This window comes from Macrobrachium nipponense, chromosome 19 (assembly GCF_015104395.2).
Source record: "Macrobrachium nipponense isolate FS-2020 chromosome 19, ASM1510439v2, whole genome shotgun sequence".
Lineage (NCBI taxonomy): Eukaryota > Metazoa > Arthropoda > Malacostraca > Decapoda > Palaemonidae > Macrobrachium > Macrobrachium nipponense.
In genome coordinates this window covers 63,036,232-63,051,591 of record NC_061088.1, presented here as the reverse complement: position 1 = coordinate 63,051,591, position 15,360 = coordinate 63,036,232, and the positions used below count along the sequence as shown (strand labels likewise).

General features: G+C 36.3%; 1 protein-coding gene across 1 annotated transcript in view; it reads right to left on the bottom strand.

Moving 5' to 3' along the window:
- Nucleotides 1-735: 735 nt before the first annotated feature.
- Nucleotides 736-15,360, bottom strand: part of LOC135217521 (angiopoietin-4-like) — a 27,755-nt gene continuing 13,130 nt past the window's right edge. The window contains exons 6-10 of the mRNA XM_064253483.1: nucleotides 14,234-14,308; nucleotides 13,811-13,971; nucleotides 3,921-4,047; nucleotides 3,094-3,218; nucleotides 736-1,346 (exon numbers count right to left, since the gene is read on the bottom strand). Coding sequence (XP_064109553.1) covers nucleotides 1,162-1,346; nucleotides 3,094-3,218; nucleotides 3,921-4,047; nucleotides 13,811-13,971; nucleotides 14,234-14,308 — 673 coding nt within the window. The 3' untranslated portion in view covers nucleotides 736-1,161. The remainder of the gene's footprint in view (nucleotides 1,347-3,093; nucleotides 3,219-3,920; nucleotides 4,048-13,810; nucleotides 13,972-14,233; nucleotides 14,309-15,360) is intronic.

The following is a 15,360-nucleotide window of genomic DNA, read 5'->3' as shown; positions in this document are numbered from 1 at the left end:
ATTTCCGTTACAGAAGTCTTTATCGCTCTTGATGCTCAAGGCGGGATAAGATGAGAATGTACTGCGTTTTTCTCACTCAGAGGTCATCATTCTTCCGAGGAACTCAATGGAACCCCCGATTGGAAGGTTTGACCTTTTCTTCTACTGTATTTTTCTTCTGCCTGTAGTAATATTGGTCATGAAAATCAGTTTTTATGAAATAAGAATAAAATATTCATATGTTAAAGAAATGCAAGAGCAAAGAGGAAAATATAACAAAAATTAAAAGCGGGAGATTGACTGTCCGAGTAGCACTGCTTTTCTGTTTTCCTTGCTGTCCAAGACAGAATGATAGTAGGAGCCTTCAAATGAAACGCAGAGACGACAGCATAGATTGTTCCCGTATGCAAAGCCACGCTCAAGAGCCCATGGTGGTATGAGGCCAGCTAAATCTAAAAGTGGCCATACAAAAGAGGGAAAAATTTCCTATCTGGTCACAAGCTAGCAAATGTTGACACTTTTGTCTAAGCTTCCGATCCCCTAACAGGGAATAACTTATTATTATTATTATTATTATTGGGGGATACCGGTTCAGCAGTAACGTCTTTTCCTCTCTGAATACTGCTTCGTAAAGATATTGTGCTGGCAAGAAACAGCCAAAGATTTCTAGCAATAATCTATTATTACTGTGTAACTGTGTTCACCAGCAGACTTTTCTTTAATTGACATTGGTGTTACAGATTCATACAAAAAATGGAAATTATAAAAATGCAAATTTTATTCAAAGTGCTATAAAATAAGTGCAGGAAACATTTCACAAGAACAATGTTACGGTTATGAAATTAATATTATCTGGATAAAATACAATTTTCTTCTAAGAAAAGTATTGTTTTACAAGTAAATATATATTTGACATAGTATTCATTAAAGTCAGAAAATTTAAACCTAGTGAACTACTTGAAAAAATTTGTGAACAAACACCATTTTACATTCTCTTCCCTAAGAAATATCTAGCTACACTGCACAGAGGAACTTAGTTCTTCAAATTGAAATATCTATGAATATTATACCTTTATACTATGGAAAATAACACATGTATGAAGGAAATCATCTTATTCATTTTCCCCCAAAAATCCAGGAATGGAAGTCTGTCGCAAATTCACTTGGGACTATCAGCCGTCCTTATTCCCTGGGTCGGATCTTGAAGCGTATCTCAGAGAGGCCGGTGTAGTCGGTTTCTCCTGTCTTCGACCAGAAGAAATAGTTGAGCGTCTTAATGATGCCGACTTGGGCCCTGGGCGCTGTTGGGTTGATTCCATAACAGTGGTTATACCACCAGCCACCTTCGCCTAATTTTGAACATTTATCTGGAATTGTAATAGTCTCTTAATTCGTCTGTGCCAACGTACTTGCCACGAAAAAATTATTGAAATGTCTATGATTAGGAGGCACGCCACACTTTTCAACGTTTCACCGAATATACAATAATGGCACTTTTACAATTTCAAGAGTTGATGAGCTAGATTACTGCCTAAAACTCACACGATGAACTTTTGTGCATTTTAAGATCTTTTTCACAATTTTCATTCAGTAAACTAATGCCAATCTATGTAATGTCAACCCTCACTTCTCTGAGAATTAGTTGTCGAAGTAATGTTTCTACGAAGCTTTCCTGAATCCCTCGCTTTAGCCTACTATGCCCGACTTTCCCTTCAGAATGCGTGTATGTTGGCGTCAACATTACCAAACATCTAATTTTTAGAACTCAGTATTCTCAGTGCCACCATTTTGTTTCCTTTTGCCTATTCTTTTTCAAACTTCTACGGACTTTGTTCTTCTTTCGCTCTTCACGTTCAGTAATAGCCAGTCAGCGTTAAGGTTGTAAAAAATATTCCAATCCTTTAGTCTGTTGAAACTCATACCCCTTTTGAACATGCAAAGAACTACAGTATTTGCAACTTCTGAAAGGAGAAACTTTTCCTATATTTATAGGAAATACAATAACCTAACCTTCTATCATAAAGACACGAAAATGTGGTCCTCTTCCCGTAATTTTTTTTTTTTTAATATTGGAACTTTTGACTTCGAGATTGACTTGTATATTATTCTTCTCTATAAAAAAGGAGAGCTCTTCCTTTGTAATTCATCAGCTATATAAACCTTCCCTCGGCCTGATTACGCTCCTATTCTTACTACCTCCCTACACGAACAAGGCTGCAGGCCTTAATCATAATCCTTTCATGACATTCGAAGTTCCTATATCTGTTATTACTCTTGGCCACATCCACCAGATCAGTCTATTAAAAGATGCAAGTAATTTTATCCATTTAATAACATCTACATGCATGGGCGTCCGCAGCAAAAAGTGCAGGGGCGGAGGGCCATGATAATGGAGATTGTTGTGGGGGAGGGGTCTAAAGGAAGGGGGATACCCCCTTCCATGTTTCAAAAAAAGAAAATTGTTTCCCGAAGTGCTTAGATGTAAAATGGCGGCACTTTTTTTCCTATCTAACAGAGTAGCTCAACTGCATCATCTCCTGTGGAGAATTTTGATGATTTTTTTTTTCTTTTTCTTTTTGTTCGGGAAAATTATTTAACAGTTAACGTACGTGAAAATTGCAATATTTTGTTTACAACCAGCTCGGGAAGTTTGCTACGAAAGCCATTTTGTTTTTAGGTCAGTTTTTGCGGTTTTTTGCAACAATAGAAACTTGAATAACAGAAAACTGAATAAACAGGTGAGAAATTTTCATGGCATTTTATTCATTTCGCATTTTCCATGTAACTTTTTATATTAATTTTGTATTTTCCCTGCATTTTTTTATTTCCAGAAATTCGAGGGGGGCAAATGGGCCCCTTGCCCCAGCCCTTCCCCATGCGGACGCCCATGTCTATATGCTACTACAACTGCAAACTTTACGAAAATATTTGAATTTGCTTAACCTACGTCTGTTAGATGAAAGAACTCCTGGGTCCACACCATACCCTTTATTCTCCTGAACATCTTCAGATAAAGCCGACCCGTACTGGCATTCGGCTAGGCTTTATATAAACTAAACCAGTCATATGAGTATAACCAACTTGCATAAAAATATAATGAACTCAGCCACTTACGTATGTTATCCCTGTCAGTAGTGGAAAACTTCATACCGCTAGCGTGATGTCGAGGACTAGATGGAGGCATTAGGCCATCCCCCATTGTGCTGTTTGATAAGTAGCCTCCCGCAGACAGCTCAAACCTGGGAGAAAAGGCAGCCAGTGTCATATTACTCGAACTCCTTCAACTGCCGCTGAGGAGAACAGTGAGGATGATACCTAAACATCGGTATTTAGATTCCGGCTGTGATACACACACACACACACAGATAGTTAGAGAGAGAGAGAGAGAAATGCCATTAGTCCATGTACACTACTGACAGAAATCGAGTGTGTGAAGGGATCGCCCACCATGCTCACTCACGCTCCAAGCTATGCTTCACAAAGCTACTCGTACAATTAAGCATTGGTCGCCACATGGATAAGATTATCAGTAATATATGTGTATATTTAAAAGCGTAAACTTCATTTGAGCTTCCGATCATCTTTTTATATAGGAAAATACCATCACATCGCAAGAGTACAGTCATCCAAAGGCACTGAGTCAGTCGGCTAGAAAGATACCCAAGATGTTGAAAGAATATAGACATTTGTGAATTGTCAAGGAGATGAAATATTATCCAAAATCAACCTCAAAGGAGGGTAAGGCTCTACTGTAGACCCACAGTGCTAAGAGAATGATGTTACTGCATTTTTGCCTGAAGTTCAGTTAGGTGAAGTTAGTTTGGCTGGGTTTGATAATTTTGGATGAACTCCCAAGCTACGTTTCATTGAATTCAGCCTAAGATCCAGAATCTTCACATTACTCCCGACAGTCAAATTACCATAAAGAACACCTCACTTACTGCGTCGCCTCGGAACCGACGCTGAATGTGGCCCAGGTTGCTTCCCTAGAGTCTCCTTGGAGGTTTGTGGCTTCCACCCGAAGGATCTGGGGCTGACTCCCCGTCATGGCGTGCAGGACCCGATTTCCTGCAGAGGATAAGACAGGGAAAACTTACATATGTATACGAGTAACCATAGCCTTTCCGTGTATACGTTCAGCTGATTAAAAAAAAATGTACACAAACACTCGCACACACACCACACACACTCATATATATATTTTAGTGGTTCATAAAGTCCCACCACTGTCCATTATGTAAGTGTTTACATAATAAAAATATGGAATGTTAGTCCATATATATAAAAGATTGCTTGCAGGAATGTGATCAGACTAGAGACGCTAAAGATGACGTATACAATAAGTATGTAGGCTAAGTTGACATGCCGTCATCTGTGGTCATTCATTTGTTTTGAAACAGTCTAAGCTCCATGCTTGAGACAACTACCCCGACCTATTATTCAAACGGCCTACGTGATCTGTAGCGTGTCTCATTTGATTGTGTGTTCGTATGAAACTATGTCATTTGTAAGTATGTTCATATGTTCGAACTACTGTCTGTTCCTTCATAACTTGTAACAGAGATGGTAGACAGGCAGAACAGAGTTAGCTATCGTCATTAGAAGACCTGTACCTCTTTACCTAAGCTTTAATCATGTAGAGGAATAGGATTAGCCATCATCATTGGGCAGAAGCGATCAAGCTATCGTCATAGAAGACTTGTACGATCATACCTGATCTTCATCATGTAAAAACTTCGGAAGAATATACTATTTTTATACCTTGTGTTTTCTACAAGAACCTCACCGAACCATGAGTTTAACACATCGTCGTAAAGATAATACCGACTTCGTAAGTGATCTACAAAACCCCAGACACTCCATTGAAGATGGAAGTGCAATACCAACCGACTTAGCGTATAGATTATCGCTAGTCTAACATTACCTCATAGGGCGCCTTATCATACAAGGCACAAGCCCTAATATTGGTGGCCAGCGGACCAGAAGAACTCTACAACGTCCTACGAAGAAAAAACAGAATAATAAATCATGTATCATAAGAAGTCAACGACGACGGAAGCAGCAGATTCTTCAAGCAACTAGTATCATCATTAGTGAGCGACTTCAGAAAACAACAAGATTCGTCAAGCAACTTAGTATCATCGTTATTGAATAAACTTCAAGAAACAAACCGACGTGTCCTTTTCCTACGACAACGCAAGCTTCGTCTCTCATTAGAATCATTCAAGAAAACATCGTTAGTGAGCGTTTCCGGCACTCCAAGAAACAAACCGAACGCGTCTGCAGCATCGGATCTTTCAAGGGCTCGAATCATCGAAACAACGCGCACGGGGGAACCTGAAGCAAACCAGGTCGTCCGCTAAATAGAGAAGGAGGACCAAGGCCGTGTGTCGTTATCGGAACACCGTGATTCCCTTCAACAAAAGCAAGCTAAGTACAATTTTTTATTCATTTGGAGTAACTTTGAGTGTTTCCTTTGCAGGTCGAATTTCGTTATTCCTGTGGCTGAAGTTACGAGACATTCTTAATCTTACTTTTTTACAGAAATTATCTATATCATTGAGATTTCGCTACTGCGAGTTTTTTTTTATCTTTGAGTGTCTGTTTCCAGAAGTTCTACTGAAATATCATAATCATATACTATGTTAATTTTATCATTTTGGGTGATTATTAATCCCTTACGTTACAAATCATATTAAACAGTGAATATGCGTTTACGCAGTGGACGTCTGTATTTATACAGATGCATGGATAGGGTCGTTAAGCACCGTAGTGATTAGAAAACAAAACACACAAAAAAACAAGTGGAACACCCGTACAAATCTATATAAATTAGAGGTAACACTATTTCGGGTCATGACAATAAATGCTCCTTTGCAAAGTCCCGATCGCAGTTTTAGCCTTGAGTTTTTTGAGTTATATAAAATATCGAACCTCAATGACTCAACTTAACTTTAAAAATATGGCTGGATTGCAAGGAATAACATGTCTGTAAAAACTTTCATCAGGCTAAATGTGCTGACCAGGATCCCTCACTATTTCAAATTTTAGCAAAGAATGAAGTACAAACAGTTAATATTGCATACATAGAGATAACTTGTCTTATTAGTAATCGCTCAGTTCCTAATAGTTAGTCATTCATTGCTTTATACGTAACCAGCAACGTAATGCTAAAAACACACAATATGTTGCCGATGGTAATAAAGAGAAGGATCCTAATTATTACAAAAAGAAATAGAAACAGTAGCCCGTTCAGAATCAAACAAGCAAACTCGGTTACTGTGTCACCTAGTCAAGCGGTCAAGGTTAGTTAAATCTGCCGAGTTTTCAAAGCAAAGCAAATTCCACGCAATAAGCGACTCTAGCGAGTGGGGAAAAAGCGATTGTTGGTTCATACCCAATATCTTTTTTGAATTAAAAGGATTTTTGCCTATGAAACACACGACCGTATAAGTAATCAGAGCAGGTTTTCGTTTTAATTTTAATACATTAAGTTATAATAAATACTGGTGGATTAAGCCCAACTGTACGCGCCGTAAAAATTAGAATATCTTGTTTTATTTCTTTAATACACGTAATATCTTGTATTTACGGACTCACCGTCTGTTGTTCGAACTTCCCTAATGAGAAGTCCGGATAAGCGAGCGCTTACAGATACCTCTATAGTTATAAAAAACATTGATCTGTATGTAGTGTAATTGTAAGATCCATCTAGGGGTATACAAAATATTATCTTACATCCTGCAAAATAAGGCGTGTTTATCAAAGGAAAATCCTATAAACCTTCAAACATAGTAAAATCCGTTTGAACAAAAATGAGACAGTTAATCAAATAATAACTTATATAAAGGAACTATACATTTGTCTCATAAATCGTAACATTGTTCAAATGACCCAACAGAAGTTCTCCCACAACACAACCGCAGTCGTACTTTGCACGCAAAATCTCGAGAAGCATGCACCCTCGAATGTCTTAGTGCGTGTAAAAAGACTTTGCTGGGAAATGAAATTTTAATCCTTCCCGACACTGAAATATAACGATTTCCGCGAACAAAGCCCTAAAAGTATACATAATCGTGATACGGAAGTTATAAATATCGCATTTTTTATTGTTGCTAATTTTTAATCACGCCCAACCAGTCGTGGATGAATCTCTCTGATAATCTATCTAAAGTAATATCCGTAAAGTCATTCAAGCAGAGGTGATTCAGCAGAATTTTTTTTTTTTATCTTTTACCTGAATACCAGGAAGTTTCTCCACTGGCGAGTGATCTCTGGAAAAAAAAAAAACGGATGTAATTTAACACAAAATACGGTCTAAGGACAAACATAAAGCTATATACGTACCTTCGTGTAGACTCTCAATGAAATTTCAAAATAGAGATAAATGACGAAGTTGAAAAATGTTAGTAATAGGAGCCATTAGGAAATCAAATAAGCCCATATAATTTTTTTTCCCAAATCAAATGTCATCCGCCATAAAAGATCGGACTTGGCGTATCTGCGTAGATTCTGTCGCTTAAACAAGGAAACGACTTCCGATAGTTTCCAGTGCGATGTACCGACGACATCTTATCTTTCTGTTAGGTTAGAATAAATTTTTTTTTCACCAACTTGGACTTACTTAAATGCTTTTACCAGATACCATTACCTAAGTGATTGTACCTCATACACCGTTTTCAGCACACTCAGGGGACATTATCAATTTTTACGTATGCCTCCGGCTTACGTTGCGTCCCAATTACAATATAGTGTTTGGAGACTTTTAGGGATAACCTACATGCCTATATGGATGATCTTGTAATCTTTTTCTAATACCTTAGAAGTACATTACATAAAGTAGAGCTAGTTGTACAGAGACAAAGACAAATAATTTCAGAGTAAAATATCTAAATGTGAGTTTTTTAAAACCGAACATGTTTATCTAGGTTTTATGTGTCTGGTCAAGGTCTTAAAAGTAGTCCATGGTAAGGTGTCGGCTATTCATAACTTTCCGGTACTTATTAAGTAAAAGGGGGGATACAGCACTTTTGCGCTGTAGTGGGTATTACAATCGTATGTAAATAGTAACTCTTCAATCATGACAGCTCCTTTAACAGATCTTACGAAGAAGAGCGTAGATTTATTATGGTCTGAAAAGGCATCAACAGGCGTTCGATATCTTAAAAGCGGAATAATGCAGCTCACCTAACTTAAAAATCCCTGATTTAAATAAGGAATTTTTTTTTTTTATTGCAACAGACGCCTCAGACCAAGGGGGTAAGAGGGATACTACTTCAGTAATGGTGATAAACAGTTCTTCCCTATAGCTTTTTTATTCACGTAAACTAAAGCCCTCTGAAAGTAAATATCGCAGTAATAGGCAAGGAAGGGCTAGGTATCTTTAACACTAGTACATTTTAAGTTCATATCTATGGCTATCCTGATAAAGTCCTTACTGAACATGAGTCCTTTACCGAGTTTTTCAAAGGCTTTAATCACAGCCTCCAAAAGGAAACTCGGTGACAAATGATCATTCAGGGTCTTTGGAGCCAAGATAAGATATCTACCTGGGAAAGCAAATATCATAGCTACGCATATCCCGCAATCCCGCACCATACTGCAAAGAACCATTAATTAGACTAAAAGATATAGAAACATCCGTACCTATTGTTAAAAAACCGTATCTAAAACAAGAAAATCCTTAACCCAAGAGATCGCGAGCATTGAATATCTGGGTCGGAGCCGCAGAACTGTTACAAACTGAACAAAGAAGAAACAGAGTCAGCAGCAAAATAAACACCAAACAATAAAACACTTCGAAACGGAAACAGGTCAGCGGCTAAGCAAAAACAATACACACTTCGAGCAGAAACCCTAAAGCAAAAGTATACTTAAGGTATGTGTATCAGAATAATGTATCAAATGTAGTATTATATGTAGGTCCGTGACGAGGAAAACCCGAAGAAAACAGCAGATGACTAACGACCAGGTAGTAATAATAATCTCTTTCATACCAATCGTCATAAATCTGGTTGCATTCCGTCATCCAGGGTTCCCTACTATGTCACAGAAAGCCAAATCCATGTTTACTGGCCTACAATGCTTAGATATAAAAAGTCACATAACTGATTGTAACACGTGTCATGAAAACAAGGGACACACTAAGACACCTGTCAGTTAAGGGCCTATCCTGTGCCAAATCAATCCTTGAAAGAATATACGTAGTAAGAATTATTAACAGAGAATTACGAGTCTGACAGAGGGAAATAAACAATTCTTAGTGTTAATAGTTTCCTTGACACGTTATATAGAATTAATAGCACTAAAAACAAACACCGCAATTGAGTGCGTTACGAATATTTATGAGTGCTAAATCAATAAATATGGAATTCAACACATAATAATCTGTGACTCGGGTGGTGTAAATCAATAATAATCTCCTTAACACGTTGTGTGAATTCCTTTCCATTAAGAAAACCAATAATATATTTTATCACCCAGAGTCAATCGGTTTGGTAGAATAAGAGATAATAAAAAAAATAAAAAAAGTGTCAATGTCTTACGAGTTACAACTCGTGATATTGGATCCGAACTGGGGTTATAGCGGTTCTCGCGGTTTTAAATACCTTTATCAGTTATATCTTGTATCTATAGAATATTAATGCCGCAAGTAGCCTTATACGGTACGCCGCTAGAACATTTTTCCACATATTCAAGCCAACCATTAATTTATCAAATATATATAAAAAAATATATAAATAAATAAATATAAAAAAAAAAATAAGATAAATATGGATAACCGTGGAGTCAATATAATACACTCCATAAGAAGTCGGAAGGGTTACAAATTATAATAAAAAAGGAATTCACGAATAATATCAATAAGCCAAAAACGTAACCATTAAATATCCAAATATATATGCGTAAAGATTTGAACTCTAACTTAACGCTTTAGTAAGGACAAATAAGCTAAAAGTTCAAACACATATCAAAACCTACTGACATATTGTCTGCCCTCCCGGTGATTTATATTCGTAGTCAATGAAAAAAAAATTAAATAAATAAATAAAAAGAATAAATAAACTAATAATAAATAAAATAAATAAAATAAAATAAAAGAGATTTTAAGTCAGGAAGTCTAGAAGTGAAAATGTTATCTATGGAATAATCCTATATGAATCTTATACAGGCTAATAATTATATATAGAATTTGTATGGAAACCTTTTTCATATAGTTTGAATAAGGAATATTTATTTACATATGCCAACATGAAACTAATATATTGTTCAATTTTGGTACTGTTGTTTTTTTCAGACATTCTTCTCATGCGGGTGGAGAATTAAAACACTAAAATATCATTTGAAAATACTAAGTCGTATCTCTTACAGCAAGTAACGTACTATTAGCTGGCTGAGAGCAATCTCCTGCAAGTGACGACGTCATCATTGCCGTATCAGCATTTGTTCCTTTTAACCTCAATAATCTGCTTACACAGGCTTCATCTGTGTGTCGTCTCTGCTTGCAAAAGCAGATTGACTGGAGAAAGGAATGCTTAGTTCATGAACTTCACATGTGGTTCATAGGTCACATGACAGGCCACATAATAATTTCTTATCCGTGTGTGTAATGCAATTAGTTAAGGACTTGTAATCATTTTAAAATTAATGAACAATATAAGCAAATAGAATTTCTATAACAACAAAATGAATTAATTTTTTTTTTCTGAACCTCATAGACAATTAGAGTCAATAATTCAGCTTATGACATGGGTAAAAGGACATTTAGAATTATCAAGTTGTGGATAAGAAATATTTACTTGCAACATAGCCTATTACAATTCAAGTAAATCACATCATGGGAAATGTCACATTTTCTTGGAAAACCCAAAAGTTTATATAGAAAATTAGTTACATAGTGGGTTTTTTTCGTTGCATCTCCTACCTATTAATAATGTTTTAAAAGTTAACCTCAGAGGATGCGCACGAGAAAATTGAATATGAAACTTTTGTTAGGGCACATAGAATCATGATTAATCTTCTCTTTGACTCTTATGTTGCCTGGCAATCTTACAATTAGCTCCGTTTTCCACTTCTTTGTCTAGTAACTTACTACCAGTAATATCGAATTTTCTTTGAGATTCGTAATGATATCTATTTATTTTTTATAATTCTGGATATTTTTACAAGTCATCATAGACCTGGATAGGTTCACTCATTGTTAATGCCATGGATAAAAAAGTTTGTACAGCGGACTCTTTTGAATTCCGAAATATCAGCGAATTCATGTGGGTTAAGTCTGGTCTAAATGGCTCTCTCCCCTCCCCTGTATTTGGATGTCGTCTGAATTTACTTTGCCCTTGTGACAAGTATAATTTCACTTGCAGGCTGATTAATGGAACCTGGTTACAGTATCCTGCAGTACGAGAGTTTCACATCGCAACTTAAAAAAATCGTTCGTCGCAGCGGACGACTACAGTCAAGTAACAACCGCCTACAATGTGAAAGGAATTTCATGGACTTCTTCGACCGACACCGTATCTCGTCGTTAATCTCGTTTTAATGCGGAATGCTCCAGCGGCTGTCGGAATTCGACTACAAAAAGGGACATACTTCCGACAATTACGACCCGAAGGATATTCAACTCTACTTTGCTGGCGAAGGACTCGTGCTGGGGATGTTTTTTTTATTCATCGCGAACGTAATCGTGTAGCTTAGGATGCAGAGAATAAGTATGAGCGCAAAAAATAGAACGTTGGACCCGCCCAGGCAAATTTTCCCCTTGTTTTAACCATTGAAAAAGGCCGTTTCAATTGGCTATAGGTGGTTGTCTGGAACTGTGTAATGGACGAAAAGTTGTTCGAACGCTAGTTAAAAGTGAAGTAGTATAACCTCGGTCATGTATCCTATATATATAATTGATCATAAATAACAGAATCGAAATATATTTTTTGCGTGTACGCACTAGGAATCTATATATAATTGATCATAAATAACAGAGTCGAAATATATCTTTGCGTGTACGCAATAGGAATCTCTTATATAAATGATCATAAATAACAGAATCTAAATATATCTTTGCGTGTACGCAATAGGAATCTATTTAAAGTGCACATATATTAATCATAATTATGAATCCATATACGTATGTATAAACAAATCAGGTAGTCCTCTAATCAATATGTTACCTTTTTATCTTACCAATATCTGCAGTTATATATGAGTTAGTATATTGATTAATGAATCAGATATAACATTTAGCATAAAAATCAACGAATCAATCAGCATAAACATTAATAATTTTATCAATTCATATATGAAATTTTTTATCAGTTAAAATATGATTTTTATCATGTTAATCTTCATTCTATGCAATTATCAGAGTACATTAGTATTTTCTGTAGCATAAGTATCTTAAAGAGATGAAGTGAAAAACTGTATCATTATTTATCACGTGATCACTATTATTTACTAATATCATTGTTTTATATCTTATTACTTGAATCATTTCATGTATACATGAATTTTATTTACTTATATATATATATATTCACATAGTGTCTGTATCACACTCCTATAAGTCAAATGCAAGTCAAGTTTGAGTAATATTCAGTAGCTGGTTTTGGTAGCTGACCGAGCTAATGTAAGTGTTTACATAATAAAAATATGGAATGTTAGTCCATATATATAAAAGATTGCTTGCAGGAATGTGATCAGACTAGAGACGCTAAAGATGACGTATACAATAAGTATGTAGGCTAAGTTGCCATTGCCGTCATCTGTGGTCATTCATTTGTTTTGAAACAGTCCAAGCTCCCTGCTTGAGACAACTACCCGACCTATTATTCAAACGGCCTACGTGATCTGTAGCGTGTCTCATTTGATTGTGTGTTCGTATGAAACTATGTCATTTGTAAGTATGTCATATGTTCGAACTACTGTCTGTTCCTTCATAACTTGTAACAGAGATGGTAGACAGGCAGAACAGAGTTAGCTATCGTCATTAGAAGACCTGTACCTCTTTACCTAAGCTTTATCATGTAGAGGAATAGGATTAGCCATCATCATTGGCAGAAGCGATCAAGCTATCGTCATAGAAGACTTGTACGATCATACCTGATCTTCATCATGTAAAACTTCGGAAGAATATACTATTTTTCCTTATACCTTGTGTTTTTTCTACAAGAACCTCACCGAACCATGAGTTTAACACATCGTCGTAAAGATAATACCGACTTCGTAAGTGATCTACAAAACCCCAGACACTCCATTGAAGATGGAAGTGCAATACCAACCGACTTAGCGTATAGATTATCGCTAGTCTAACATTACCTCATAGGGCGCCTTATCATACAACGGCACAATCCCTAATGACATTAGTATGCTCTGTGGGAAACATATTCTCAAGAACTAGAGGATCTGGTCCGACCTTTAATCAGTGCGCTTCCACAATTCTTTAATCTGAATTGCCTAAAATTATTTTATTGACCAAATGATCGAAATTATTTCAACCGTCTTTTGTGCACTGTCTGAGCAGATTTGCCTGTCTGGGTCTCTCCTCCATAGAATAGAAAGTTATTTAAAATCATGTGAAAGGAAATCAGAATTTGTGCAGGTATGACCAGTTATAAAACTCCAACGAAATTGACCATAAACATGAAGAAGCAAGACTTCCTTGCATTAAAATGTTAAGAAGAGAAGCAAAAATAGGTTAACAGATCCATACCATACTAATCCATTTCCCGATTCTGATATTCAGTGATCTGCGATAGTGTGCGTGTGTGTGTGTGCGTGTGTTTTGTCGGACGTCGATGCTTGTAAACTTGAGAGAGGGAAAGATATCATTGCATACCGATCCAAAATTCTCCATCAGGTCGACCAAATCCTCTTGCGTATTCTTCAAAAGTTCTGGCAAAGTCCAATGGGGGGAATTCTTCCTGTCTCTGGATAATGACTGTCCATCCTCCTCCATCTGTCTGGAGATCGCAGTATACGGACACACCGCTCCGGATACTAAAGCAAAAGAAATTTATTAATAAGTATCGCCAGTATTAAAATTTGTCAGCCGCTGTCAAGTTTTCCATACGTGCAATGGACAATATTGCCTAATTAGTTTTGACACCATTTGGTTGGTGTATAATTTGGATATTTCAAAATGGTTTCCGTCAAGACATCCAAAAACTACATGGAAATTAACTGATAGCGATACCTGGATATGCATTGAATTTATGACTGAAAACATGATGAAATGAAGCATGTGATTAAGGATATTTACCCAGTGGGGAATATATGGTAGACGCCGTTTAGAGTTTCGCCGGTCTTAAGTATTTCACTGCAGTCCCGAGGAAGTCTGTGAGAAAGGGGTATGATTAGCACTTAAAAACTTAATGCAAAAGGAAATCAGCCTTAAACGAAGTGAAGTACGAAAGTGACAATAGAGTTGCTATTCTACTAGGAAGAACAGCGGGCTATCTTTGCATGTGACCTGACTTTTGCTCAGATGCAAGCATTCAGCGGTTTTCCTCAGATACTTGTAGTGCAAAGTGTACATTTTGCTCCCATTCCCTTTGAGCAGTGTTCAATATAAGTTCGTCCTGGTGCGTAGTGCCGCATTTGATGCGCTATTCCAGGTTAACATCATGTCAGAGGGCCATACAATTCTTCCCTTTGTGTCCGTCTATATAATCGAGCAAGAGTCTTAAGTATATACGTTCGTGCCAGGGCAGTTTTCAGATATGGGCACACTGGGCAGATACTCAGGGCACCACGAACCTAAGGGCTCTTGATGCCATATTTTTAAAACGACATCTCTTGGCTGAGTGAATAAGCCACACGTACATGTTTATCCATAAACAGAGGTCTTTCTATATAAAAAACAATATATATATATATACAAATATGTGTAAATATATATATATATATATATATATATGTGTGTGTGTGTGTGTGTGTGTGTGTGTGTGTGTGTGTGTGTGAGAATCTACTGGTCATTTTTACCAGATACATATGAAATTGTAATAGCCACAATGCCCTCTTAACTTCTCAAAGAATTTGAGAAGTTAAGAGGGCATTGTGGCTATTACAATTTCATATATATATATATATATATATATATATATATATATATATATATATATATATATATATATATATATATATATATATATATTCTTATAATGTAAGTTTGGAATGCAATTATAATTGTGGTAATATGATTAATTCACATCAGAACTTGTGTATCATTGTATAAAATGTTTATTTCTGTGTTCAGATTTCCCAAAAAATTTAAAGATAACATGCCTTAAGTGATCCATTTTTCATTTTGAATTACGTAAGACACAGAGAGAGTGAAAGCTCATAAGCCTTTTGAAGAGGGTGTTTTCGCACTTTGAGAATGTCTTA